Genomic DNA, 25874 nt, shown 5'->3' on the forward strand with positions numbered 1-25874 from the left:
CTACTCTTCCTAATTTATGCAAATGACATGTCGTCAGCCTGTGACTGCAACTTGTTCCTGTTTGCGGACGACTCAGCCCTGCTGGTCTCTGACAAGAACAAGTTGCAGGTTGAAAAAACCCTCAGCTCGGAACTAGGCAAAATCTGCATATGGCTCGCTGATAACAAACTATCATTACACATGGGCAAAACAGAGTCCATTCTCTTCGGTTCAAATAACAAACTCAGCAAGACCGACGGCTTCTCAGTTGCAGTGGGTGACAATATTGTCACAAGGAAAGACGAAATTACCTACCTGGGTTCCATCCTAGAGGCAAATCTTTCCTGTGACAAAATGGCATCCAATGTAATAAAAAAAGTCAACCAACGAACTAGATTCTTGTACCGGATCTCCTCTCTGGTAAACAAGAATACCCTGAAGACTCTGGCAGGAGCACTCATTCAAGGGTACTACGACTATGCTTGCACCTCATGCCATGGTACCAAAGCACCTCAAAGGCGCTTAAAACAAAATTACAAACATCTCAAAACAAACTGGTCAGACTACTACTTGACCTTACCCCCAGAACCCACCTCACCCCTGCCCACTTTGACAACCTAGGATGGCTTAGAGTAGACGACAGAGTACAGCAACTTGCAATGGGCCTGGTCTACAAGATACACTATACGACTAAGGTACCCATGTACATGTCAAAATATTTCCCAAAGGTCAGTGAATACCACAACCACTACACCAGAGGAAGCTCAACAAATCATGTTAAACCCAGATTCGGCTCAAACAAGGGACTAAATACGTTTCGCAATTATGCCACATCAATGTGGAACGCCCTACCCAAAGCTGTAAAATAATGTGAATCCCTACCCACATTCAAAACCGCTCTTAAAGAGCACCTACGGGAGGCTGCAATTCGAAACTGGCCACCGTAAATGCCCAAAACCCCCACCACCTCCTAATAGACAGTCTCCTCCCCACCGCATGTATATATTCCCTCCCCGCCGTATGTATATTTCTCTCCCCACCCACCCCCCCCTAATGTACAGTCCCCTCCATCATATGTATATACTCTGTCAGGATCTAGGGGTAACAGTACTGTATATTTGAATACCGTTTATGTCACAAATGTATCAGTACTAAATACCTATATGTCCCTATGCCATAAATGTCATGATGTATGTTGTGTATGTCATAAATGTCTATATGAATTGAAAATGGGGGACCCTGATGGAAACAAGACAAACGTCTTTCTCAGGTCTGCATCCCCTTAACAATTGTGTGTATTGAGCCGTACTGTATTGTACCCATTCTGCAATCTGTTAAATAAAGTTTTCATTCATTCATTCATTCATTCAACATGTCAACTGTCTGCATTAAAGCAGCCCATTGATTATCCACTAGATGACGCTATCGGTTTTAAAAGGCACTGCAAATTGGGGCTAATCTGCCCAACCGCCATTGATGATATAATGGCGTCACAATAGAAACAGCTCAACTACCAATGCCCTCCCGTATAACTAGTTATCCTTTATGTCCCCTATCATTAAAATAATAATCGACCGTTTTTTTTTTTTTTTTAAACTCATGGCCGTTTTGCTTTGATGATATTCAGCTGTGTTGCCCCTCCCCCAAAATAGACAAATACATTCTGTCAGATGTTTGTAGGTCTAAACAAGTAAAACCACGCATAATATAGCTCATGAAATTAAGACTTCTCCACAACACATATTTTCCCAAAACAGGTTACAGTAACTCAACAACTAAAAAGGTTGGCAACCCCGCTGCGAGGACTGGGGCCAAAGTGGCGCAAAGTGCAGAAGTGTAGTAGAGTTAAAGTGTGGAAGTGATTCTCATGTTTAAATCTGTTCTGGGATCAGTCCAGTGTTTGGAGACAGGTGGGCGGGGTTGTGTGCTTCTTCTCACAGGAGGCGGAGCTGCGACGCGTCCGTCTAAACTGTACCACTTTACAGTCAGAAAACAAGACGTGCAACTTAATTATTTTAGAGAAACAGGCTACTCTGGGTGGGCTTCTGTGTTTAATTACCCCAAAATTATTTTTTCTATCAACAAACATTGCAAGCTGCGTTGATTGAACGAATAGCCTACCCGACGCTGGTAAGTAAATAGTTTTCATTGACCAGCCAACTCTTTCAATAATCCTCGAAATGTACTGTGTCTGTCTGGGACCATTCGGTTGGAACGGTTGTTTCAAAGAGAATAGTTAATAAAAAAGAAAGTTCGGTTTAGGATTAAATTGTAGAGATGAGTTAATGACCTGTATCCTACACGTTTTGAAGTACAGCCCAGGATTGTCCATTCAGTAGGAGTGAGCCACCTGTTGCATGCAACACCGATCTGACAGGCAATCAGCATACAGCAAATATTGTTCTGTGCCTCTTATTTGAAAGTCTTCTAAGTTTTCTTCCATAGCTTTGGTTTTAGTTCATTCTCTCTCTCTCTCTCTCTCTCTCTCTCTCTCTCTCTCTCTCTCTCTCTCTCTCTCTCTCTCTCTCTCTCTCTCTCTCTCTCTCTCTCTCTCTCTCTCTCTCTCTCTCTCTCTCTCTCTCTCTCTCTCTTTGTTTTGAGCACCGCCACCTACATAATGTTTTGATTCTTAAAGGAGCATTTCACAAAAAAATATCACCAATTTATTTTGCACATAATCCTACATATATCCCAGGACTCTGAATCTATATGTGGTGTTAATTACAGCTCAATGAAATGATGTAGATATAGCTATTGCAATCCAGTCTTCAAATCCTTCAATAGGTTTTGTGATCTGCACGGCCTCAGTCAGCTAATCACCCAACCCCACACGTGTATGTGAGTCAACTCAGACTACCATTGACCTCATCCTGACCTCTGACAAATCCAAGATCTCCAATAAAGGGGTTATAGCATGCGGGTTAAGTGATCATTATATGATATTCTGTACCCGCAAAAAGCTAAAACAAAAGGCTGGCTGCCACAAAACAGTCACATCTAGAGACCTCAAAACCTACTCTAGCGAGGCCTTCAACCTTGAACTGGAGAGTCTGGACTGGTCAGATGAACTCAATGGTACACTGGTTGAAGAAACCTGGCTTGGTTTCAAAACCAAATTTTCAATGATACTAAACAACATGGCCCCCCTAAGAACCACCAGGGTAAAAAATTGCGCTGAGCCGTGGATGCACACTGAAATACTGACCGCTATGAAAACCAGAGACAAAAAATGCTCTGAGTTTCGTAAAAGTCAGTCAAAGCTTGCTAAAAGCAAGAGCAGTGAACTCCAAGCCCACGTGACTGAACTCAAACTGGAAAGAAACAGACTAAGAAATGACGTAAACTCCATGATCAAAACCTCAAAAAAATAATTCATCAATGACAAAACTGAGGAAAACAAAAACAAACCACGTGAACTTTGGAAATTACTCAATAATCAACTAGGCTGCAGTAAAAAACTTAAAACCAGATTCTCAAACATAAACATAAAGACGGACAACACGCTCATCACAGACAAGCTGGATGTAGCCAATTACTTAAACATTTTCTTCACAAACATAGCCACAACACTGGTAAACAAACTACCCTCCCACTCAGGGCATTATGGGGTAGAACACATAGTAGCATACTACAAGAACCTAGGGGTCCACAAAGACGACTTCAAACTGGAAATGGTAACAAGCTGAGGTACTCAAAAAACTGAGCGCCCTCCAACCGAACCAGGCCACTGGCCATGACAACATCCCCTCCAAATTCCTCAGAGACTCAGCAGCCGCCATCACCCCAGTCATCACACACATAATAAACCTCTCCATAAAACAGGGACACGTCCCCAAGGACTTCAAAATTGCAAGAGTAACACCCCTGCACAAAAAGGGCAGTAAATTAGACCCAGGCAACTACCGCCCTGTTTCTATCCTTACCTCCATCTCAAAAGTCATGGAAAAAATTGTATACGAACAGGTCGAAAAGTACCTTGCAGAAAAAAAATCGAATCTATGAATTCCAATCTGGCTTCAGAACATCCCACTCCACTCAAATGTATAGATGTAGCAGTACTGTCTATCTGTATGTCGTGTATGTCATATATGTTATGATTAATTGAAAATGGGGGACCCTGATGTAAACAAGACGAAAGTCTTTCTCTGGTCTGCATCCCCTTAACAATTGTATGTATTGAGCTGTGCTGTAATGTACCCATTCTGCAATCTGTTAATAAAGTTTTCAATCAATCAATCATATCTCTATTTTCCATCTACATCATTTCATTGATCTGTAATTAACACGACACAAGGATTCTATGTCCTCTGATGACATCACTGGAAGATAAGATAAGACAAGATGATCCTTTATTAATCCCCCTGGGGAAATTCGGCAGGAGATATTCAAACTCATGAACTCTCAATCACTGTCAAACTAAATTAATGTGTGCAAAACTGTTTAGAGCCTTGGGATATGTGTGAGATTATGTGCAGAATACATTGGGGTTGTTTTTCAGTGAAGTGCCCCTTTTAAGTTTGGTTTCAAATCCAAGTATTGTTATTCTCTCTTTACCCATGTACAAATCCTATGCAGTAACCTTAGTGGTTGTTTATATTTAGGCTATTGTGAATAGCTTGTTTTGTCATTTCCATAATAGGCCTAATAGCACATCACAACAGTCCTGGTGGTGAAGAGTAAACTTATTTTATGTTCACTGTGTTTAGGTTTTTCAACCATATTATTACCATGTTTTCTTTACAGATCAAGACTGCTGTTGTTGATAGCAACACTGCTATGGCATTTTAAAGCGCTCAGCGCACGCAGATTATTCTCCCTTTTTTCTTTTGCTCAGTTTTCCCCTGGAAAGATCAAAGGCAGGGCCTTGACATCCTAGCTCGTTCTCACAAATGACCTTTGCTCTGATGTGTATGTGCTCTAGTGAAGTTAGAGAGAGAGGGTAGTGTAGTTATGGAAGAGAGGGGAGCACAGAGGGGAGGTGTTGGCTCAGCAAGTGCTTCCTCCCTTGCAGAGACGAATACAATGAGAGGGAAATCGTAGCACACATACATACACACACACACACACACACACACACACACACACACACACACACACCTCAAAGCCCCTGTGTGTGGGATACATGCAATACTTCAAGAGAAAAAGGCTATTGTGTTGTCTTCTGCCGGGCCAGAGCACCTTGCCTTTTGGATACGTTTTTTTTTTAACGTGACCTTCTTCTCCCCTGCCCTCAGTACAGGGTGGAACCTTTGAAGTACTGTCCTCTTGAGCAGAAGCAGGAAGTACTATTTGCACTTGTCTTTCTGCTTGCTGAATTTGGGTTCTGTGGGATCATCTGTCTGTGCTAGGTGTCATGACTCATCATGGCCTCATTTAGGATGAGGGTCATTTCCCCCTATGTGTGTCTCATCCTTTGAGCAAGATCCATTCTAATGGGACTCTCTGCTTTTACCTTTTGTCCCAAGCCCTTATCAGTGCCGTTCCTCCTAACCCCCATCAAAATCTGTCTGGGTAACATTGAGTTGAAATTGGACATTATCAGCAAGGCAAACAGGGGCCTGATAAGAGCCTATTGTCAGTGAAACACATGTTGGTTGCTGATCTCTGTGTGTTGACAGTCTTTCTAGGCATAAATATCTTTGCAGAATGGTGAATAGTTCATCTTGGTTGTAGGCATGTTTGCGGATAGTTTCCTATTCTCCATTGCTAGGTGTGTTCTCACAGTGCTGGTTTAAGTTTTAATTGCTAAGACTGAATGTAGTAAAATAATACTAACATAATACCTCTTTTATCCAAAGCACCATACAGTGCCATGACATTTATTATTAGTCTGGGTGGCACCAGTGGGAATCAAACCCCCAACCATTATCTTGACAGTGGTCTTGGCTTCACAGGAATACCATACTGTATGATGAATGGATTAATGATATGTTTTTTCTTTTTTAACAAAGCATAGTAGTAGAACTTCCAAAAAAAACAAAAATTATAAGATAAGATGATCCCCTTGGGGAAATTCGGGTGTCAAAGCAGCATGGGGGGGGGGGGGGGATACAGGGTGGGGGGTGCTGTTGGAATGACACATACACACTCACTCACTCAGTCACTCCAAATACAGTAATCACTGTATCAGTTATTCCGTTGTTTAGCATGACAACACCTGTGAGCAATATTACAATACACTACATTATGTTATCTTGCTGAAATCATGTTTTTTTTCCCTACCTGAAAGCTAGGCTTTTTTGTATGCTTTGTCATACTGTAAACAGTCATTTTGTTATACCATATCTGTTAGTCACCGGCTTGTTATGTCTGTCCCAATGGTACCTGGTCTGGTCATATTTGCTCTTTTAGATAGATGTGGTTGATGTTGTCTCATGCTGACCAAGGTTGGTGTTGGTAAGACTGGCAGCTGTTATTTAAGGGCAATTCCCTGTGTCACTCTTGTTCAGTAAGTTCAGCTGAACAGTTATCTGAGTCTAGACTAGAGCTGCTAGCTACTAACCATTATTAGTCAGTAGTCAATTCATCCAACGAGTAGCCTATTTGATCAATTAGGCTAATTGGTACACGTCAACTATTAATTTTCATCCCAAAATAAAACCCCAGACGTGAACATTTTCATTTAAGTTTATGTTTTATTTTTCCCATGAATGCACATTGAAATAGAGTTTAACGCATTCCCTTGAACGGGGTCTTCTTAGAGCATCTTAGTTCTTCTTCTGAATGAAATGATTCTGAAATGATAGACTCTTTGGAACTTTTTACTGGCACCAATGAAATTAGATTATATTCTAATTTATTGTCATTAACAGCACGAGGACAGTACAGTGAAAAGACGTTTGGCAACCAACCATAGTGCAAATGTAACAGTAAAGTGATGCCGTAATTTTTTATCGATTATTGTTTGTAATTGATTTATGTGATTCAGTCGATTAGCCTAATCGTGACACCCCTAGTAGTGTCACTCAAGAAAAATAAATGAAATCGGATGACATAATCAAATGTTATGAATTTGTCAGCGATGAGTGTTTTAGAACTGGGAAACATTAGTTGACATTGAATTATATGGCAACATTTATTTCTGACTAATAACAAGCTTGTGTCCTCATTTGCAGTGGTGGGCTGCCTGATCCAGGGAGAGGGATTCATTCTCCTTCTGCATTCCTGATGGAGTCCTATAGAGTGTCTGGCATTCCTAACAGTGGACTACAGCGGGGCTACAGCCAGCCGGCGCGCCCCTCCAGGGCTCCCAGCAATGGAAGTGGAACCTACGGCCTCAGTATCCGTGTCCAGGGTATAGATGGACACCCTTATGTTGTACTGAACAACCAGGATAGAGGCCCTCAGCCTCATATAGACCCTAACAGCAATGGCTATGTAGATCCGGAGGGCTCCTTCATTGATAACTACCATGAGTATGACTTTAGGGGAGGCGGAGAGTCCGGTTCTAGCAGCCCCTTCATGGAGTACAGGTCTCAGAAGCAGATGGAGTATAGTGGCCCTCACAACGGTGTTGCAGACTCGCAAGGAAAGAAGTCCTCCACCCTTCTGAACTTCCAGAAGCACCCTGAGATCCTGCAGCCTTACAACCCGGAGAGCAACACCCTGGAACCTGGGTACCATAGCATGCCCTCTCGGCCTCTCTCCCTGGCTGAGACCGGGCGCCTCCACCAGAGTCCCTCTCCCACATCCACTTCACCCTCTGTCCCCCATGCCAGGTCCTCAAGCCTGGATCAGAGGAAACCTGCTGTACCACAGGAGAAAACACAGCCCCCACCCCAGAGACGGACTCAGACGGCACCCTCTAAGCCTCAGCCCAAACCAGCCCAGCCCCAGTCCGTGCCTCATACCCAGGTGGCACAGCCCCAGGCCAAACCCAAACCCTTGGCACAATCTCCGTCTATGCCCCAGGCCCAGCCAATATCCCTGCCCCTGCGCCAACCCATGCCCCAGCCCTCTACCATGTCCAGTCCCACCACTGAGCAGAACAAGACCTCTGCCAGGTCCCCCAGTACCATCAGCAGTACCAACTCCAGCCTGGACCGCGGCCGCCATGACCCCGATGTCCTCCCCTTGCGCAGGACTGACTCCAGCGGTCCGGTTCTGCAGTCTTCTACTCGGTCCAGACACTCCTCCTCCTCCTCCACCAACACCAGCAAGGCCCTACTGGACGACCAGCTGGAGAACCTGTATGCGGAAACTATCAACCGCCACCAGAACCGGCGCTACATCCCCTTCCTCCCGGGCACAGGGCGAGACATCGACACAGGTTCCATTCCTGCCGTGGACGAGCTTATCGACAAGTTTGACGGTAAAGATGTCGGCCACCAACGGAGGGGCAGGGCAGGACGCAGGAATAGGATCAACCCAGATGACAGGAAGCGATCGCGCAGCGTGGATAGTGCGCTGCCATTTGGCTTGGAGGAAGGGTCGAACTACCTGGACGAGTTCAGTAAGCACCAGGGCACGTCTGCAGAGCATGTACTCCGGCCCTCGCAGCTCCGCCTGCAGAGGACGCCCAGTAAAGACTCCTGGGTCTCGTCTGTGGACGGTAGGGCCGGCGCCAAAAGCCCTTCTCATGGCACCAGTGCACTCAGCTCCCCCCACAATACAGTTTCTAAGGCAGAAGGCTCCATCCAGGGTTACAGAAAGCCACAGAGTCACCCCTCCACGTCGTTTGGCAGTAAAGGAAGTAAGGAAGGTGTCACTTCGCCTGCCACCAAGACTGTGACTAATGTGACAGCAGTGCCTTTGTCCAGGCCGTCTTCCTCCACAGGCAAGAAGCCTAACGCAGATGTTCAGGTAAATAGACTAAGAAATGTGCTACGTGTCTGTATCTGAATAACATTTTCCCACCCTTTCAGTTAGTTTTTTTTATGTATTTCTCTGGGGGGGTATTTCACTTCAGAACAGTAGATTCCAACAAAACATTCCCTGTTCATTAGCGTAGAATTGAGGCTGTTGAGAGAAGAACGTTATTGCCCTAGCTGGTGGCCCCAGTTTGATCTCTCTCTATGCTAATTTCCTGTTCTGTTCAGGTGACACCCGATCTCCTGAAAGGTCAGCAGGAGCTCTCACAACAAACACACGAGGAAACGGCAAAGCAGATTTTGTTTAATTACCTCAAGGATGGGTGAGTTGTAACCTCAGAGCTGTTTCTGCAATTTCAAGAGTTCTGATGTTTTTTGGTTCAGTCGTGCTCCGATTCATGTAATGAATTGTGTTTTGGGAGACGGATCGAAAGTACGTAGATTCCTCTCCAAACCCCCCACACACACAAGTCAACACAGCCACAATGAGAACTACTCTCGTTATTCAGTGGACAGTTAACACTACAGCCTTATAGACGAGGAAAATTATGATGTGACACGATATCTTATAACATTATAATTCCACAATAAGAGTCTTTGTTGTAATTCATCTTATAAAAAACAATTAGTCTAGCATAAACTAAACTTGTCATGTCCCAATGTCGCCTTCATGTCTTACATTCTGAAAATAGTGTATTTTGAATCCAGTATTGTATTTCAGATTAGATTCAAATGTATTGTCATTATACAGCACAACAGTACAACGAAAAGAAGTTTGGCATCCAACCAGAGTGCAAATGTAAAGTGCAATACTAATATTCAATGTACAGGTGATTAAACTGGGTATAAAATATATAAATTGGTACTGCTGAATGATAGTGCTAATCAGATGTATGTACAGAGTTGTAGTATTAATATGTACTGTGATACAGGTATAAAGACACTATGGTAGTAAGTCATACTGGCCAGCAGTGTAACTAGTAAGAGTAGGTAAGGGATATGTACAGATATAGATATAGTATCTACAGACATATAAAATATTCACAGACGGATGTGAATATATATATGGTAAGAATAAATATATATACAGTATACAGGATTATTGTACATGCTATCATACAGAGTTAGATGGGTTATATGCAGGTGTATAAATAGGTACCGTATATACTGTATAAGGATTATCTGCAGGTATATTCAGACAGATATGGATATATATATACAGGTATATATACGTATATAATTGCGGTAAATATACATATGTACAGATATAGTATCTACAGATTATGTAAAAAGGATTATATGCAGGTATGTACAGACAAATGTGGATAGCGATATATTTTATATTCTATCATTTGAATCCTAGCTGTGTCGAGTTACACAAACGGCACTGTGTGTTCACTCCAGCGGTTTATATCTGAGGCTGACTGTGATAAAAGTGAAGGAATGCACTTTCCCTTCTCCTCCCCTCCAAGCTGTGGATGATTCAGCTGTCTGGGGCTTGTTTCCCTACAGAATCCCTCTGTCTATTCCTCCCTCCCTGATCTCTCTCTCTTTCTCTCCTCCTCCTCCTCCATCCCTATCTCTGCCGCATAGGAATGCAGGATATGAACCCTGGTCTACTTATCACAATGTTCACCTCTAACCTCTGCATTGTAAATCCCCCCTCTCACTCAGAGAGGGGAAACAGAGGAGCTATCGGTGGAAGACATCACTGATACTACCACGTTTAGCTTCAGATCGCTATCTCCGTCAGCGTAGTTCACGCTTCGAGTCGAACAAACTTAAAGGAAATGAAAGGGGTGACGAGTGAAATGCTATGATAACCTGTTTGTTTTCATAATCAGAAACAGTTAAGACCCTAAGCAGGGAGAGTATGCTGGGTTACAACATAAAAACGTAAGAACTAATAGTGTCCAACTGTCCAGTGTCCATACATATATCCAATGAGCTAACTGGTTCTAGCTAGCTGGTTCTTTTGTCATTCCTATCTGATTACAGGCTCAGGTTTCTATTACTCATGGAGTCTATTGCACACAAATACAGCAACATATTTGGTTCTACATTCCATATGCGCTACAAGGCTTGGTTAATGTGCAGAGAGAGAGAGAGGGAGAGAGAGCAGGAAACTGCTCTGGGTGTGTCGCGCCACAGGTCAGGAGTCACAGGACAAAGCAAAGGAAACACAGATGGAAGTACTGGTCTGTAACGGAGTCACAGGTTCAAGGCCCAGAGGACAGACACTCACTAACCGCGGTTAGGAAGGTTTAATGAAAAGCAACTGAAGGAGGGGAAACGGGGGGGATGGGGTGACTTTCCCTGTCAGCGAGCATGTTAATTTAATAAATGAATGTCAACAGTGGCCACATGTCCCAGAATTCCTTGTTTTATGCTAAAGGCCAGGATCAGAATCGTAGAGAAGAAGATGGTACATACTGGACCCTTCAGTGGGTCGTACATACTGGACCCTTCAGTGGGTCGTACATACTGGACCCTTCAGTGGGTTGTACATACTGGACCCTTCAGTGGGTCCAATGAGAGAAGAAGATGGTACATACTGGACCCTTCAGTGGGTCCAATGAGAGAAGAAGATGGTACATACTGGACCCTTCAGTGGGTCCAATGAGAGAAGAAGATGGTACATACTGGACCCTTCAGTGGGTCCAATGAGTTCCATTTGAAAGCATCCACTATTGTGATGCTGCTTGAGCCCTCCTCGGTTTCTCTCATACATACAGTACACATCCTTTATATGTGGACTTTACAGACGCTGATCATACATACAGTACACATCCTTTATATGTGGACTTTACGTACGCTGATCATACATACAGTACACATCCTTTATATGTGGACTTTACGTACGCTGATCATACATACAGTACACATCCTTTATATGTGGACTTTACGTACGCTGATCCACATACAGTACACATCCTTTATATGTGGACTTTACAGACGCTGATCCACATACAGTACACATCCTTTATATGTGGACTTTACAGACGCTGATCCATACAGTACACATCCTTTATATGTGGACTTTACGGGCTGATCCCTCTACTTGGAATGAACTGGAGACGAGTACATCATCTGGCTGCCATTGTTTTGACTGAACTGATATACTCCTGTATACCTTTGGACTAGATGATGTTTTGTGACTGTGATTTTAATATTTCAACCTTGTGATCTGTAAATTATATTGTCTGTAATTGTTAAAAAATATATATTTTCAATCTGAAGTAAGCTTTTCTGGTTAAATGAATAAATAAGAATATACATCAATGGCTGTGGTTTCCAATCTGGAATGTTTCAGTATGGAATTTATGCTTAACACTCCAACTCTCTCGGGTGTTCCAGCGACTCTTTAATCTATGCAGGATGCGGGCAGAGCAGCCCAGACCTTTGACTGGGCCACTCGGACCCCTTGTATTTGCCTCCTAGTTAATAGATGGAAGCACTGAGGTTGAGTGTGTCGCGAAGTGACAGATCAAAGAAGCATTACCCCCGCTGGCCCCCAGTAGGCTGGGAATGAGTCGGCCTGTTCCCACAAGAAAGTCAGGGATTAGACTGACCCACCGTACACAGAGAGGGGTCCTTTTAACCTCTCTTCAGTGGATTGTTGTTAACACACCTGTGTTCTCTGTGTGTGTGCAGGAGCAGTGATAACGATGATGCGACCAAGAGGAAGGTGAACCTGGTGTTTGAGAAGATCCAGACGCTGAAGACTCGGGCCACAGGGAGCGCCCAGACGGACAATAAAGTGAGACATTGTTGTGGTATTTTAAGTAGCCTTCACAGACAGTTAAATCTGTGAGATTATTTCAGGCGCTGAGGTTTTAGTTATGTGAGAGCATACAAAGCATACAGTCAGTGCTAATTCTGCATGACGGTCAATGTCATTCACAAAACATTAAACAGCCTCGGCAAGTCATAACTTACACTTAATATCAGAAGAGGCCATATACTAAAGCTGACACCTAACACTTTATTGCAGCTTTTTATAAAACTTGCATTGGTTCCCCACATAACATAGTGATTATGAATATTGTAAAAAAAAAACGTTAAATCAGACTAATTCATTATTACAGATTGATCCCCAAGGGGATTATCTTATTACTGATCAGTTTTACTCTGCATGGATTAGTAAAGAAATTGTATGTGTTGTGTTGTTCCACCAGTCTCTTGACCTGGCTTCCCAGACCAAAGCCCTGCAGGAGCACAACACTGAGCTGGAGAAGAGAGTGGCTGAGCTGCAGAGTCAAGTTAAGGAACACGCCATGGTAATATCTTAACCCCGTCACATAATGACTTCTGTCTTTGATCTTCGTTGGCGAGTTTAGATTATTGATAAACCTCTTGGCTAGATGTTGGGTAGACGTTTTCTGTTGCCATATCAGAAATATATCGCATTTTAACCTGATGTATGAAGTCTAAAAGGACGTCAAATGAAGCTTGTTTATGTAGTATGGTGCTCATGTTGCTTATGTGTATAATAATCATAACTACCTACCTCATACCATAGTCTACCCATATAACTCTGTATGATAACATGTACAATAGTGCTGTATATACATATACATATACCAGGCCTCTCCCCGACTAAGGATTTGTATAGTATTTGTATTTGTATTTGATTGGCCAAAATTTGCCGATAGTCGACTGGCAGTAACTTAAATCAGACACTAAGCACCCCCCACAGCCCAAATGGAATGATCCAAAAGAATTATAATCTCTTGACTGAGAGATTGGCAGTCGACTACGGCTCCTTTCGATGGATATATATATATATATATTTATTTACATATCAGTCTGTACCTGCATATAATCTTTCCATATATCTACTCATACACCTGCATATACCCCATATAACTGTTTGATAGCATGTACATTAATGCTGTATATACCGTGTACATATATTTATTCTTACTGTATATATATCTATCTATCCACATCTGTCTTTACATACCTGCATATAATCCTTTTTACATGCCTGTAGATACTATATATATATATCTGTACATATCCTTTACCTACTCTTACTAGTTACGCTGTTGGCCAGTATGACTATTACCATAGTGTCTTTATATCTGCATCACTGTACATGTTAATACTACAACTCTGTACATACATCTGATTTACATTTGCACTCTGGTTGGAGTGAGCAAACTTCTTTTAACAATACATTTTAATCTAATGTAATCTAATTTGACAATCCGAAGGGTCTGGTGGAGGCCCAGCAGAAGACTGCGACAGATCTGAAGGGGATGCAGCAGGAGCTGGAGAGGAGTCGGGCAGAGTGCTCCTCTCTGAAGGAGAAACTGGCCAAGACAGAGGCTGAGCTCCAGACCACTTTAGAGGAGTAAGTGGAGAGACTGCTCAAGCGTGGCTTAACCCTTTCACTGCCACACGGCAAAGTTGAACCCTTTCACAACCAGACTACAGAGGGTTAACCTTTCACTACCACACTACAGATGGTTAGCCGTCTGTAGTGTGGTAGTGAAAGGGTTAAGATGAGTTAGAAGTTACAGGTCAGGCCTTTTAACCAGAGCAGCCAGCATTAGTGGAGTGTGTTTCATTTGGAGGAAGAACCCTAACCCTAACCCTAACCCTTTAACCAGAGCAGCCAGCATTAGTGGAGTGTGTTTCATTTGGAGAAAGAACCCTAACCCTAACCCTAACCCTTTAACCAGAGCAGCCAGCATTAGTGGAGTGTGTTTCATTTGGAGAAAGCCCACCACCACCACAAATAACCTACAAACCTGTAGGAAACACTGCAGTTGTGTTTTTGTTGAAGTTCTGTAACTGGTTAACTATTGTTCTACAAGTATGGAACGTTTTGTCATTGTTTTAACAGCTGTAGCCTCAAACCCCACTTTATCGGTTCAGCCGTTACTGTTTAGTGCCCTACTGATCCACTGAATGCTGGTGACTTGAATCTCTGCTTATTTTAAATGAATAAACTACTAGATTAATCTAACAATCTACTATTGCTGAGCCTGTTGAAGCTGGTCATGGTGAATCACAAATGGCACACATTAGAGAGAGAGCATTTCAGTCTATTGGCAACTGTCTAAATGGGTCAACATTGGCAGACATCACTATCTATTGAACTGAACACGTTACCTGCCTGGAAATATCACCTGAATGACTCACAAAGTCACATGAACATGAGTTGTGAGGTCATGACCTTCTGTCTCCATTGACTGCTTCAGTCACAAGCAAAACCAACAGTGGACAGAAACATGTCATCTTTGGTAGAATGCAGTAGAAAACATGAGCATTAACTTGTTAGTGGCCTACATCCATTACAGCATCAAAGGAAGAAACTATTTAAAAAAGCTTTGCGGAATTCACTGGGTTGGAATTTACAGGTTGATCCACATGAAGACAGAGATTATACTATCATACAGTATATCTTGTTCTCTTAAGAGTTTGGCCAACCCAGACAGATTGTGTGCTGTAATTACAGTTTTTTTGCTTCCTGGGAAATCAGAAAAGTTTTATTCGCCAAATGCGGGAGGTGTGTTTGTGACAATGGTGCAAAGACCTGTCAACAACTTAGATGCTTCCACTCTACAACATAAACGTACAGTGTGATGACAACAGTACAACATAAACGTACAGTGTGATGACAACAATACAATATAAATGTAAGGTGTGATGACAACAGGACCTCATACACAGTACAATGCACAGAGACAGCAGTACCACAAACATGAGATGATACATGTCAGTCTCCATATACCGTAATGTTCGCACTATAAGCCGCACATGAATATAAGCCGCAGCAGCTAAATTGAATGATGTGTACATATATAAGCCGCACTGGACTATAAGCCGCAGGTGTTTTAATGTTTAATTACAGTCTTCCCACCAGCATTGGGACAATACTGTCGGACAAATAATAAGAATTAACTCATTTACAAGTTGTATTAAGTTTAGCAAATAAGGGAACAGATAAATAACATTTCAATGCAGTCAAAAAAGCAATATTTAGATTTGTACATTTTTGGGTTTGGTCACGTCGAGTCACATATAAGCCGCACCGTTATATAAGCTGCAGGGTCGAAAAATGGGGGGGAAAGGCGCGGCTTATAGTCCGAAAATTACGGTAGTTATGTTTGGCGAGTTCTCAGTCTGGTGTTGCTGATGATGGTGTCTGGCCAGTATAGACTGGCAGGATACATAATCAGTCTGGTGTTGCTGATGATGGTGTCTGGCCAGTATAGACTGGCAGGATACATAATCAGTCTGGTGTTGCTGATGATGGTGTCTGGCCAGTATAGACTGGCAGGATACATAATCAGTCTGGTGTTGCTGATGATGGTGTCTGGCCAGTATAGACTGGCAGGATACATAATCAGTCTGGTGTTGCTGATGATGGTGTCTGGCCAGTATAGACTGGCAGGATACATCATCAGTCTGGTGTTGCTGATGATGGTGTCTGACTGTCTGGCCAGTATAGACCGCCAGGATACATTGATTGATTGATTGAAAACTTTATTAACAGATTGCAGAATGGGTACAGTACAGTACAGCTCAATACATACAATTGTTAAGGGGATGCAGACCAGAGAAAGACTTTCGTCTTGTTTACATCAGGGTCCCCCATTTTCAATTAATCGTAACATATATGACATACATGACATACAGATAGACAGTACTGCTACATCTATATATTTATGACATACCAGATTTGTAAATACAGTACTGTTTGTGATACAAAGAGAGTCCAGAAAAAAAAAGTATATACATTTGACGTAGAAACTGTACATTGGATTGGGTAGGTGGGGGGGGGGACTGTACATTGGAGGTGGTTGGGTGGGTGGGGGGGTTGGGTAGGAGGGGTGGGTGGGGGACACTGTACACTGTACAACTGTACAAACAAAACTGTACATTGGAATATTGACAAGACCATACTTGGTCATTTACTGTACATTGGAGCGGGTTGTGTTAGGACATTTACAGGGGCCAGTTTTGAATTGCAGTCTCCCGTAGGTGTTTTTTGAGAGTGTTTTTGAAAGTGGGTAGTGATTCACATTCCTTTACAGCTTTGGGTAGGGCGTTCCACATTGATGTGGCATAATTGCGAAACGTGTTTAGTCCCTTGTTTGAGCCGAATCTGGGTTTAACATGATTTGTGGAGCTCCCTCTGGTGTTGTGATCGTGGTATTCACTGACCTTTGGGAAGTATTTTGACATGTACATGGGTACCTTGGTCGTGTAGTGTATCTTGTAGACCAGGCCCATTGCAAGTTGCTGTACTCTGTCGTCTACTCTAAGCCATCCTAAGTTGTCAAAGTGGGCAGGGGTGAGGTGGGTTCTAGGAGTAAGGTCAAGCAGTAGTCTGACCAGTTTGTTTTGAGATGTTTGTAATTTTGTTTTTAGCGCCTTTGAGGTGCTTTGGTACCATGAGGTGCAAGCATAGTCGTAGTACCCTTGAATGAGTGCTCCTGCCAGAGTCTTCAGGGTATTCTTGTTTACCAGTGAGGAGATCCGGTACAAGAATCGAGTTCGTTGGTTGACTTTTTTTATTACATTGGATGCCATTTTGTCGCAGGAAAGATTTGCCTCTAGGATGGAACCCAGGTAGGTAATATCTTCTTTCCTCGTGACAATATTGTCACCCACTGTAACTGAGAAGCCGTCGGTCTTGCTGAGTTTGTTATTTGAACCGAAGAGAATGGACTCTGTTTTGCCCATGTGTAATGATAGTTTGTTATCAGCGAGCCATATGCAGATTTTGCCTAGTTCTGAGCTGAGGGTTTTTTCAACCTGTAACTTGTTCTTGTCAGAGACCAGCAGGGCTGAGTCGTCCGCAAACAGGAACAAGTTGCAGTCACAAGCTGACGACATGTCATTTGCATAAATTAGGAACAGTAGCGGACCTAGTATGCTTCCTTGTGGAACACCACAGCTTACTGTGAGGGGGGGAGATAGGGTACCGTTTACCTCCACCATCTGCTCTCTCCCCTCCAGGTAGGATTGCATCCAGCTCACTGATAGACTATCAAAACCAATTGCTTTGGTTTTGCATCAGTTTGGTGTTGTGGATGATTGTGTCTGGCCAGGAAAGACCGCCAGGATTCATCTGATGTGTGGGCTTGACCCGCTGGTTGTATTTGTACTGATTGTCTAGGTTTCAAATTCGTACAGTTTGACATTTTCAGATCTTCCAAGTTGTAAGTGAGAGGTTTCTGGGCTTTCTAGATCTTAGGGAGGCTGCTGAATGACTTGTTTGTCTTGTTTTTAATTTGACAGGTGTATCTCCATCTACTGTATGGTTGAAACACCCAGGGAAATTAATATATGTAGGTCCTCTACTAGTGCAGTGGTTCTCAACTGGTGGGTCGTGGACTCGTGAGGCCATTTTGAGTGGGTCACGGATGTGCGCAGAACGCACAAAGTCACGGCACTTTGCGAGCGTCTACCGGCTTGGGGCTGCATTTTTCGCCGAACATGGAATTGAAGATCAATTTTTTTTGCCGTTCGAACGCCACCTCACTCGACCAAATCCGTGCCTCGGTTCTCGAGTTGTTTCCAATGATACCCCACGTCGCGTGGGGGGTGCGAATAAGGGATCTAGGTGAAAGTTGACGAGCGAAAACCAGAAGTGAATCATATTTCGAATGAATGGACGAGGAAATGGAATTCTGGAGAGCTTTTTTTTTTGGCACACGGTTTATCCAAATTACTGTACGTTGCTATGGATAAAAGCGTCTGCTAAGGAGCATAATATATATATAGTTTTTTATTTCATTGGGTTTTTAGCCCTAGTTGCACTTTTGTTGAATTTTTTTTGTTTATTTCATGTTTTTAACAGTGCCTGAAGGATTGTGTATTACTGCACAATTCTTTTGTGAAATAAATCAGTGGTTAAAAAATGTGGGTCCCGACTTAATGACTAAGGACAAATGTTGGTCCTGAGGCTAGACCAGTTGAGAACCACTGCTCTACTGGGTTGTTGAGTGTTGATGTGTTATTTCCTTTCTGCTGGTTTTCAAGGTGTTGACCTTATATTTGACACATGGCTCCTAATGTCTCTGGCTCTCTGGGATCTGTGCTGTCAGGTGCTCTGCCCATCTCTGTTGCTATTTGATATGAGTTCAATGCCATACCAAAGGGATGCAGCTTGGCACACCAGTGTCAAACATTCAATCTGCCGTTAAACCTTAAAGGATGAGGCTGGTGTAAAAATAAATCTAATTGTCAACATAGCCTATGAAAAGACCAAAACCTGCAACACATTTCACATGTATAGTCCATCTGTCCAACACCAGATTATAGCTCATATCCAAACGTCATAAAACTGTTAGACACGTCACAGAGCCATACTGTTTTGGTCAGTATAATTCATCATTGCGATGAATGCAGGCATTGTACTTTTTCCTGGAACAACTACAGTGATTGGCTCAAGGCTGGCTGAACTGGAACTACTTCAGAGGCAATTGATGTCACTTCATAAAGAAGTTCTGGGAATAAGCATGATGCAATGATGAACGATACTGGCTGAAACAAACGACATGGCTCTGTGACTTGTTTCAATGGTTTTCGGACCATTGAATGTCAACAATGGAGTTCTTTGCACCGGTCTCATCCTTTAATTGTTATCCTCCAAGAACTCCATTTATATGACTCCTATTACCAAGTTATTGTCCGCTCAGACAGCATCTCTCTTTGGCTATTGCTGTCTCCAAGGCAAGACGAGGCATGTTTATTTATATACTGTAGCATATTATCATACATTGAAGCAATTGAAAGTACTTGACATAAAACTGATCAAAAAGGAAAGACTCCATGTTCCACGGTCGGTTTCATCCCTTTACATCATAGTTTTCCTATAATGGTACAGTCTTTGCATTTTCACCAGAGCCCTGTTGGTCCCACGACTGGGACATAGTGATGGACATTGAGAGACATGTGATTAAACCGGTAATATGATGATGGCGGAGGAAGCAGAAAAGATGGAGAAGATAAAGCAGCCGAAGAAAGAGATCACTCAGCTCTTCTCAGTCCACTGCTTGTAACAACATCATGAGATGCTTCAGAACGGGGCCTCTCTTTTTCAAACACTTTGTGCCAGCGTGTATGAGTGTCTATGAAGAGGCTCTTGTCACCACTCACCACACAAGCCCCCTCTGTCTTGTAGCATGGAGATGGGTTGGGTGTGATTGGTTGATCCTCAGCCAGCTGCTCCTCTTAACCTCCGTGGCCATGCGTTCTGACCAAAGCACAGGTGCTGTCATTCTTCTGTGTGAACGAGGATACAGGTGCATATTAATGTTTATATTCATATTATTAATGTTATGTGTATTGTGTTGTGACTGTGTGTGTGTGTGTGCTCTGGCAGGCTGTTCCAGGTGAAGATGGAGAGAGAGCAGTACCAGACAGAGATCAGAGATCTGCAGGACCAGCTGTCGGAGATGCATGATGAGCTGGACACGGCCAAGAAGTCCACCGCTGATGGAGAGAAGGACGCCATGATGGTGGTAAAGAACACTGCTCACTGTTATGGCAGAAACACTGTTCAGACTGCTCATCGTTCTTTATGACGGAGAACCAGGTATTCAGGTATCACTGTTCAGACTGCTCATGGTTCATAATGACGGAGAGCCAGGTAACACTGTTCAGACTGCTCATGGTTCATAATGACGGAGAGCCAGGTAACACTGTTCAGACTGCTCATGGTTCATAATGATGGAGAGCCAGGTAACACTGTTCAGACTGCTCATGGTTCATAATGATGGAGAGCCAGGTAACACTGTTCAGACTGCTCATGGTTCATAATGATGGAGAGCCAGGTAACACTGTTCAGACTGCTCATGGTTCATAATGATGGAGAGCCAGGTAACACTGTTCAGACTGCTCATGGTTCATAATGATGGAGAACCAGGTAACACTGTTCAGACTGCTCATGGTTCATAATGATGGAGAGCCAGGTAACACTGTTCAGACTGCTCATGGTTCATAATGATGGAGAGCCAGGTAACACTGTTCAGACTGCTCATGGTTCATAATGACGGAGAGCCAGGTAACACTGTTCAGACTGCTCATGGTTCATAATGATGGAGAGCCAGGTAACACTGTTCAGACTGCTCATGGTTCATAATGACGGAGAGCCAGGTAACACTGTTCAGACTGCTCATGGTTCATAATGATGGAGAGCCAGGTAACACTGTTCAGACTGCTCATGGTTCATAATGATGGAGAGCCAGGTAACACTGTTCAGACTGCTCATGGTTCATAATGATGGAGAACCAGGTAACACTGTTCAGACTGCTCATGGTTCTTAATGATGGAGAACCAGGTAACACTGTTCAGACTGATTATCAGTGGCAGCCTGGACGGTGTGTTTTAGCTAATAGAAGAGAGAGACAGAGACATTGTTGCCAACTGTTATACATCTGACCTAAAACTCACACGTTCAACCCTCCAAACGAAAATATAATTTGTCACACATTTTTCACACTGATTGTGTTAAGCTAAATAAAGAACAGGCATTCTTTAGTGGTTATCAGTATTTCAGGTTAAATAAGTTGCACAATGAAGTCAGCGCAGCGGGTTTGTCAGATCAGATCACAGAAATATCTCCATATGGAACCACCACAGTGCTTGTTGTTTAGGGCTGGTGAACTGTTGGAAATGGGCATTTTCTTTTACCCTATCAGCTGTGATCTGGTGTCATTTATATATTATACATAATAATAACAAGTCAGGATTTTTTCTGGGATATAATCAAACGTCATGGTCTGATGACGTGGTGGTCGGTAACATTGCAGTAACAGAACGCTTGTTTCTAGGTCATACTCAGCTGTTTCTTCTCATCTTCTATCTACAGGACCTGATGCAGCTCAAGGTGGAACTGCAGGAGGTTCTCATGGCCAAAGAGGAGCAGGAGGACGTGCTGAGGAGGAGGGAGAGGGAGCTGACGGCTCTGAAAGGAGCACTGAAGGAGGAGGTGGCCACTCAAGACCAGGAGGTGGACAAGCTGAGGGAGCAGTACGAGAAGGAGATAAGAAAGCTGCAGGCATCTGTGGAGGAGGCCAAGCAGGTAAACCAACCCTCCTCCCCGCATCGCTCCTCCACTCTCCCCTCCCCCCACACACTCCTCCGGTGTTTGTATTCCCTCCTCCTCGCTTCCACCCACCCCCCATTCCACACACCCAAAGAGAGAGACTGTGTTGGGTTTGGTATTGCATGATGGGTGCTGCACAGTGTGTGTTTGGAGTGTTTGTTTTTGACTGAAACGTGTGCCACATGTAGGCCATGAGAGGGTACGGGGAGGATTGCTTTGAAGTGATATTAGTTGTAACTTTCCACCAGCGTGCGTCATTGTTGTGCAAAGTTTTTTAATAACGATGATTTGCGCGGAACAATAGGAGCTTTTTGTCTAACGTTCTGCTCGTCACATTGTATTTACTTTAGGGTTCTTTGTGTGTTTACTTGGAAATTATTCACATACAAGTGGGAACATTTTAAATGAGAGAGTGGAAGCTGGAAATCTACTGAGGGTTTGATACAAACTCAGCAGTGAACAATGCTCCATTATTTTAGCACCAAATGTTACATCATGCAATGTTTCTGGATCAGAATGCTCAGGAAAAAGTCTGTTAACTCATTCAGCGCCAAACACGAGATTTCTCATGTTTCAAATCCAAGCGTTGAGTGCCAAACCCGAGATATCTAATTTTAGATCCTTTGTAATTTTTTTCCGATTTTCTTATTCTAAACAGTCGCGCGGACCTTCTAGGCTGTGTGTTCTAGAGACCTCTATGTAAGTTAGAATTGAAATGACGATCGAATCCTGACAGGTGGCAGTATCGCCTACCTTTTGAACTGGTCTAGTGTGGGGCGTGTCTAGCACTCCTATCAAAGCAGAGAGAGCGAGCAGCAGTGAGCTATGGCGATCGCGAGATTCAAGAGATCACACTTATGAATGATAACGTGCGTTTTCACCGGACTACATTGGACTCAGCACTTCTGGTAAATCATAGAAATACTATAGTCGGTAACCTATTCTGTTCCGTGTTATAGTCGGCGCTGGGCCCGAGCACTCTGAGGCTTGAGGACTTTACCGGTAATGGCGACCGCTATTGGAACTATTGGAGAACCATAAAGAAGACAAAACGATCGCACTTATGTATGATAAGGTGCGTTTTTACCAGACTATGTTGGATTCTAGTATTTTCAGACGGGCTGTTTGGATGTAACGATACCTGGCTGTTATCTGGATCGATACCCTGGCGCTGCTGGCGGGCCATCTAACGTTATATTTATTGATCCTGTTCTGATCCAAGACACTTGGAGCAAGAGTGGAGTACTTGCTGACAAAGGTAACGTCTAATTTTTTAACGTTTTATTTGACCGAACCCCATCATAAAACATGCTTTTGTAACGATCCCAGCGTCAGAAAACGACCCCCGCCCCACCCCCCCCCCCCCCATGATGGCTTTCCGAATAGAAACATCTATATGGTCGTGTTTACCTTTTGACCTGGAAATAATATAGGTTTCAGGCGAGCAACCCACACGAATTATGCACATGCTGCACAAAACACATCATATCTCCCTTTCCAGGAAGCGAGACTGGATTATTTTGAAACGGGATTTTTTTTTGCACCATGTCAAAATCGTCTCTTGTATGTCCAACCTAAATTTATTTCATACATGCAACAATCGTATTGTGCCTCTACCCTCTTCAGGATACAATACTCATCTTGCTGCATTTGGTTACCTTGATTGTTACCCACTGTGACCTCAGCAGGCTGACGGCTGAAAAACAAGGTAGATTATAGTCATCATAAGCGGCCATTCAAAGTCGCAAAGCAGTTAAGGTGTCAAGAGCCTTTACACCCACAGGACATTTCAAAGCAATGAGGGCATTTTGACAGTTATGATCTATATGCTTCCGTCTTTCTATTAACCATAATGCTGCTGCCATTCTGCCCTCATTTATTTTCTTTTTCATGAAATTTGGTATGAACATTTTGCATTATTAACTATTATTGCCCATTTTCACAAATGCCCAAACCTAATATACTTAACCATGTAACATGCAGTAAAGCTTCAGAGAGAGTGGACTTGAGGTCTAGAATTGTCATGTAAACATCTTGACCATGACATTGTGATATAGAAAGCGGTTTTCCTATCTTTTGAAACGTTCCTAAGGGGAATTCAAGCTCAACTGGTGTTCAAACAGTTAAACTGAGCCAACTTGACAAACGGGATAGAAAGAAAAGCAGCGTCTGGGCTACGTGACGGATAAAGCCACCCTGTCATCACTTTTCATGGGAACATATTAGACTCTTGTTTACCCAATGGAGTGCGGACATTTCGCTAATCTGTAGCGTAAACACGTTTCCTTTTCTAGATCAAAAGATTTTAGAGGGAAAACAAAATCTGCCCCCCCCCCCCCCCCCCCCCCATATTTTATTTGTATAAGAAGGGTAATGACTAATCTGTTTTGTGAGTTTGTCTTTAGTGTGTACTAGGTAGTGAAGCAGGTTTATTTGTCCAGCAAAGGTTGTCTAACTTCAAAAGAGAAATGCTGAACAGAGGAGTGGTGGTAGCAGGACACATAGAAAGAAGAGGGGATGAGGGGTGAATGAGGAGTGAGAGGGAAGCAAGGAAGGAGAGAGAGGGAAGCAAGGAAGGAGAGAGAGGGAAGCAAGGAAGGAGAGAAAGGGAAGCAAGGAAGGAGAGAGAGGGAAGCAAGGAAGGAGAGAGAGGGAAGCAAGGAAGGAGAGAAAGGGAAGCATCAGCGGTGAGGGAAATGGACCATGGAGGCAGAGACAGCAGACACCAGAGGCATTGTTCTGAATGAGAGCTGTTTGGCTCCTGCTTCCTGTTTGTCTCATGGGCTGGAAGTTCTCCTTGTCCCGGGCTTCCTGTGGGGCCGGCGGGGGTCCGTGGGCAACGTTCTACGTTGACAATGTATGACAACATTTCCTTTTGTAGAACAGAGGGGCTGCTCTCTCAGGGGAGTATGTCATCTGGCGTCTACCGCCAACGCTCTGTAAACAAGTCACAACATGACGTCATTGTTTGTTTCTCTTCTGTGGAGAGTTCTTCTCACTATTCTGGGCCTTGTCCGGCTGCCAGGTAAACACAACTCATCATGGTGCTGCCGGTGCTCAATGAGGCATCAGACCTTGGCCATGCAAACATCTCAAGAAGCAGTATTTGGTAAATATCTATTGTCTGCAACATAAAATGTCATATTTAGACAATCTATGGTAGTATTGGGTGGATTCTTGAAAATAAATATTAATCTGGACTGAATACAGGTTACTTGTCTATGGAAAGTAATCAATCAATCATTAATTAATTGCTGATTATTCTGTAGTTTTTGATGGACCCACCAGGGCCGGCCTACAGGAGGGAAGGTGGCTGACTGACTGATCACTGAGTCAACATTTTGTATGAGGACTATGTAGACTCAATTTCAGCAATAAAACTGAGTGTGTGTAGGAGGGTAACACACTACAGAAGGTTAAAGGATAACTCCAACATGTTGGGAAATTAGCTTATTTAACATCTTCCCTGGAGTTAGACAAGAAGATGCATACCTTTTTTGTCTCTGTGCATGCATTAGGCTTAGGGAACAGACGCTCCGTTAGCATAGCTTAGCTTCATCACTGGAAGTGAGGCAGGACAGTACCCTGACGTTCCCTACAGGTTTGTTGATATTCTCATTCCTTCAAAGGATCTGAACCGATTGAAGTTTATGGATACCATGACTTAAAATCCTCTTACCTTGACGATTAAAAGCCTCCCCAATTTAGAAAACAGTAATCCAATGGCTGGTACTCTCGCGTCTCTACAATTCGTAGCCGCATTTCTGCAGACCCCTCTCTGATTGGTTGAGCTCCATTTCTGCAGACCCCTCTCTGATTGGTTGAGCGAAGCCCCTCTCTGATTGGAAATGTACTACCAGATTCGCGTATAAAGTTATTTCGCGTGACTTCGCGGTTTATTCATAACGTTATGCACATTTCACAACACAGCCAGCTGTCAGAAACTGTACATTGTAACGTTGTTATTTCGCGGCCTGCCCATTTGATGTTCCCAAATCATATTCAGAAAG

At 43.2% G+C, this 25874-nt stretch overlaps 1 protein-coding gene across 2 annotated transcripts in view; it reads left to right on the forward strand.

Annotated features, from left to right (window-relative positions):
- Positions 1-1960: 1960 nt before the first annotated feature.
- The window catches only part of cgnl1 (cingulin-like 1), a 128194-nt gene continuing 104280 nt past the window's right edge, over positions 1961-25874 (forward strand). For both annotated transcript variants that reach the window (XR_014619994.1, XM_084319815.1), the window contains exons 1-8: positions 1961-2109; positions 7095-8781; positions 9018-9112; positions 12444-12549; positions 12968-13069; positions 14009-14148; positions 20140-20278; positions 21628-21840. Coding sequence is in view for 1 of the 2 variants with exons in the window: in XM_084319815.1 (XP_084175941.1) it covers positions 7147-8781; positions 9018-9112; positions 12444-12549; positions 12968-13069; positions 14009-14148; positions 20140-20278; positions 21628-21840 (2430 nt within the window). In the remaining variant the exon portion in view is untranslated. The remainder of the gene's footprint in view (positions 2110-7094; positions 8782-9017; positions 9113-12443; positions 12550-12967; positions 13070-14008; positions 14149-20139; positions 20279-21627; positions 21841-25874) is intronic.

This window comes from Notolepis coatsorum, assembly GCF_963971535.1.
Source record: "Notolepis coatsorum genome assembly, chromosome: 1".
Taxonomy (NCBI): domain Eukaryota; kingdom Metazoa; phylum Chordata; class Actinopteri; order Aulopiformes; family Paralepididae; genus Notolepis; species Notolepis coatsorum.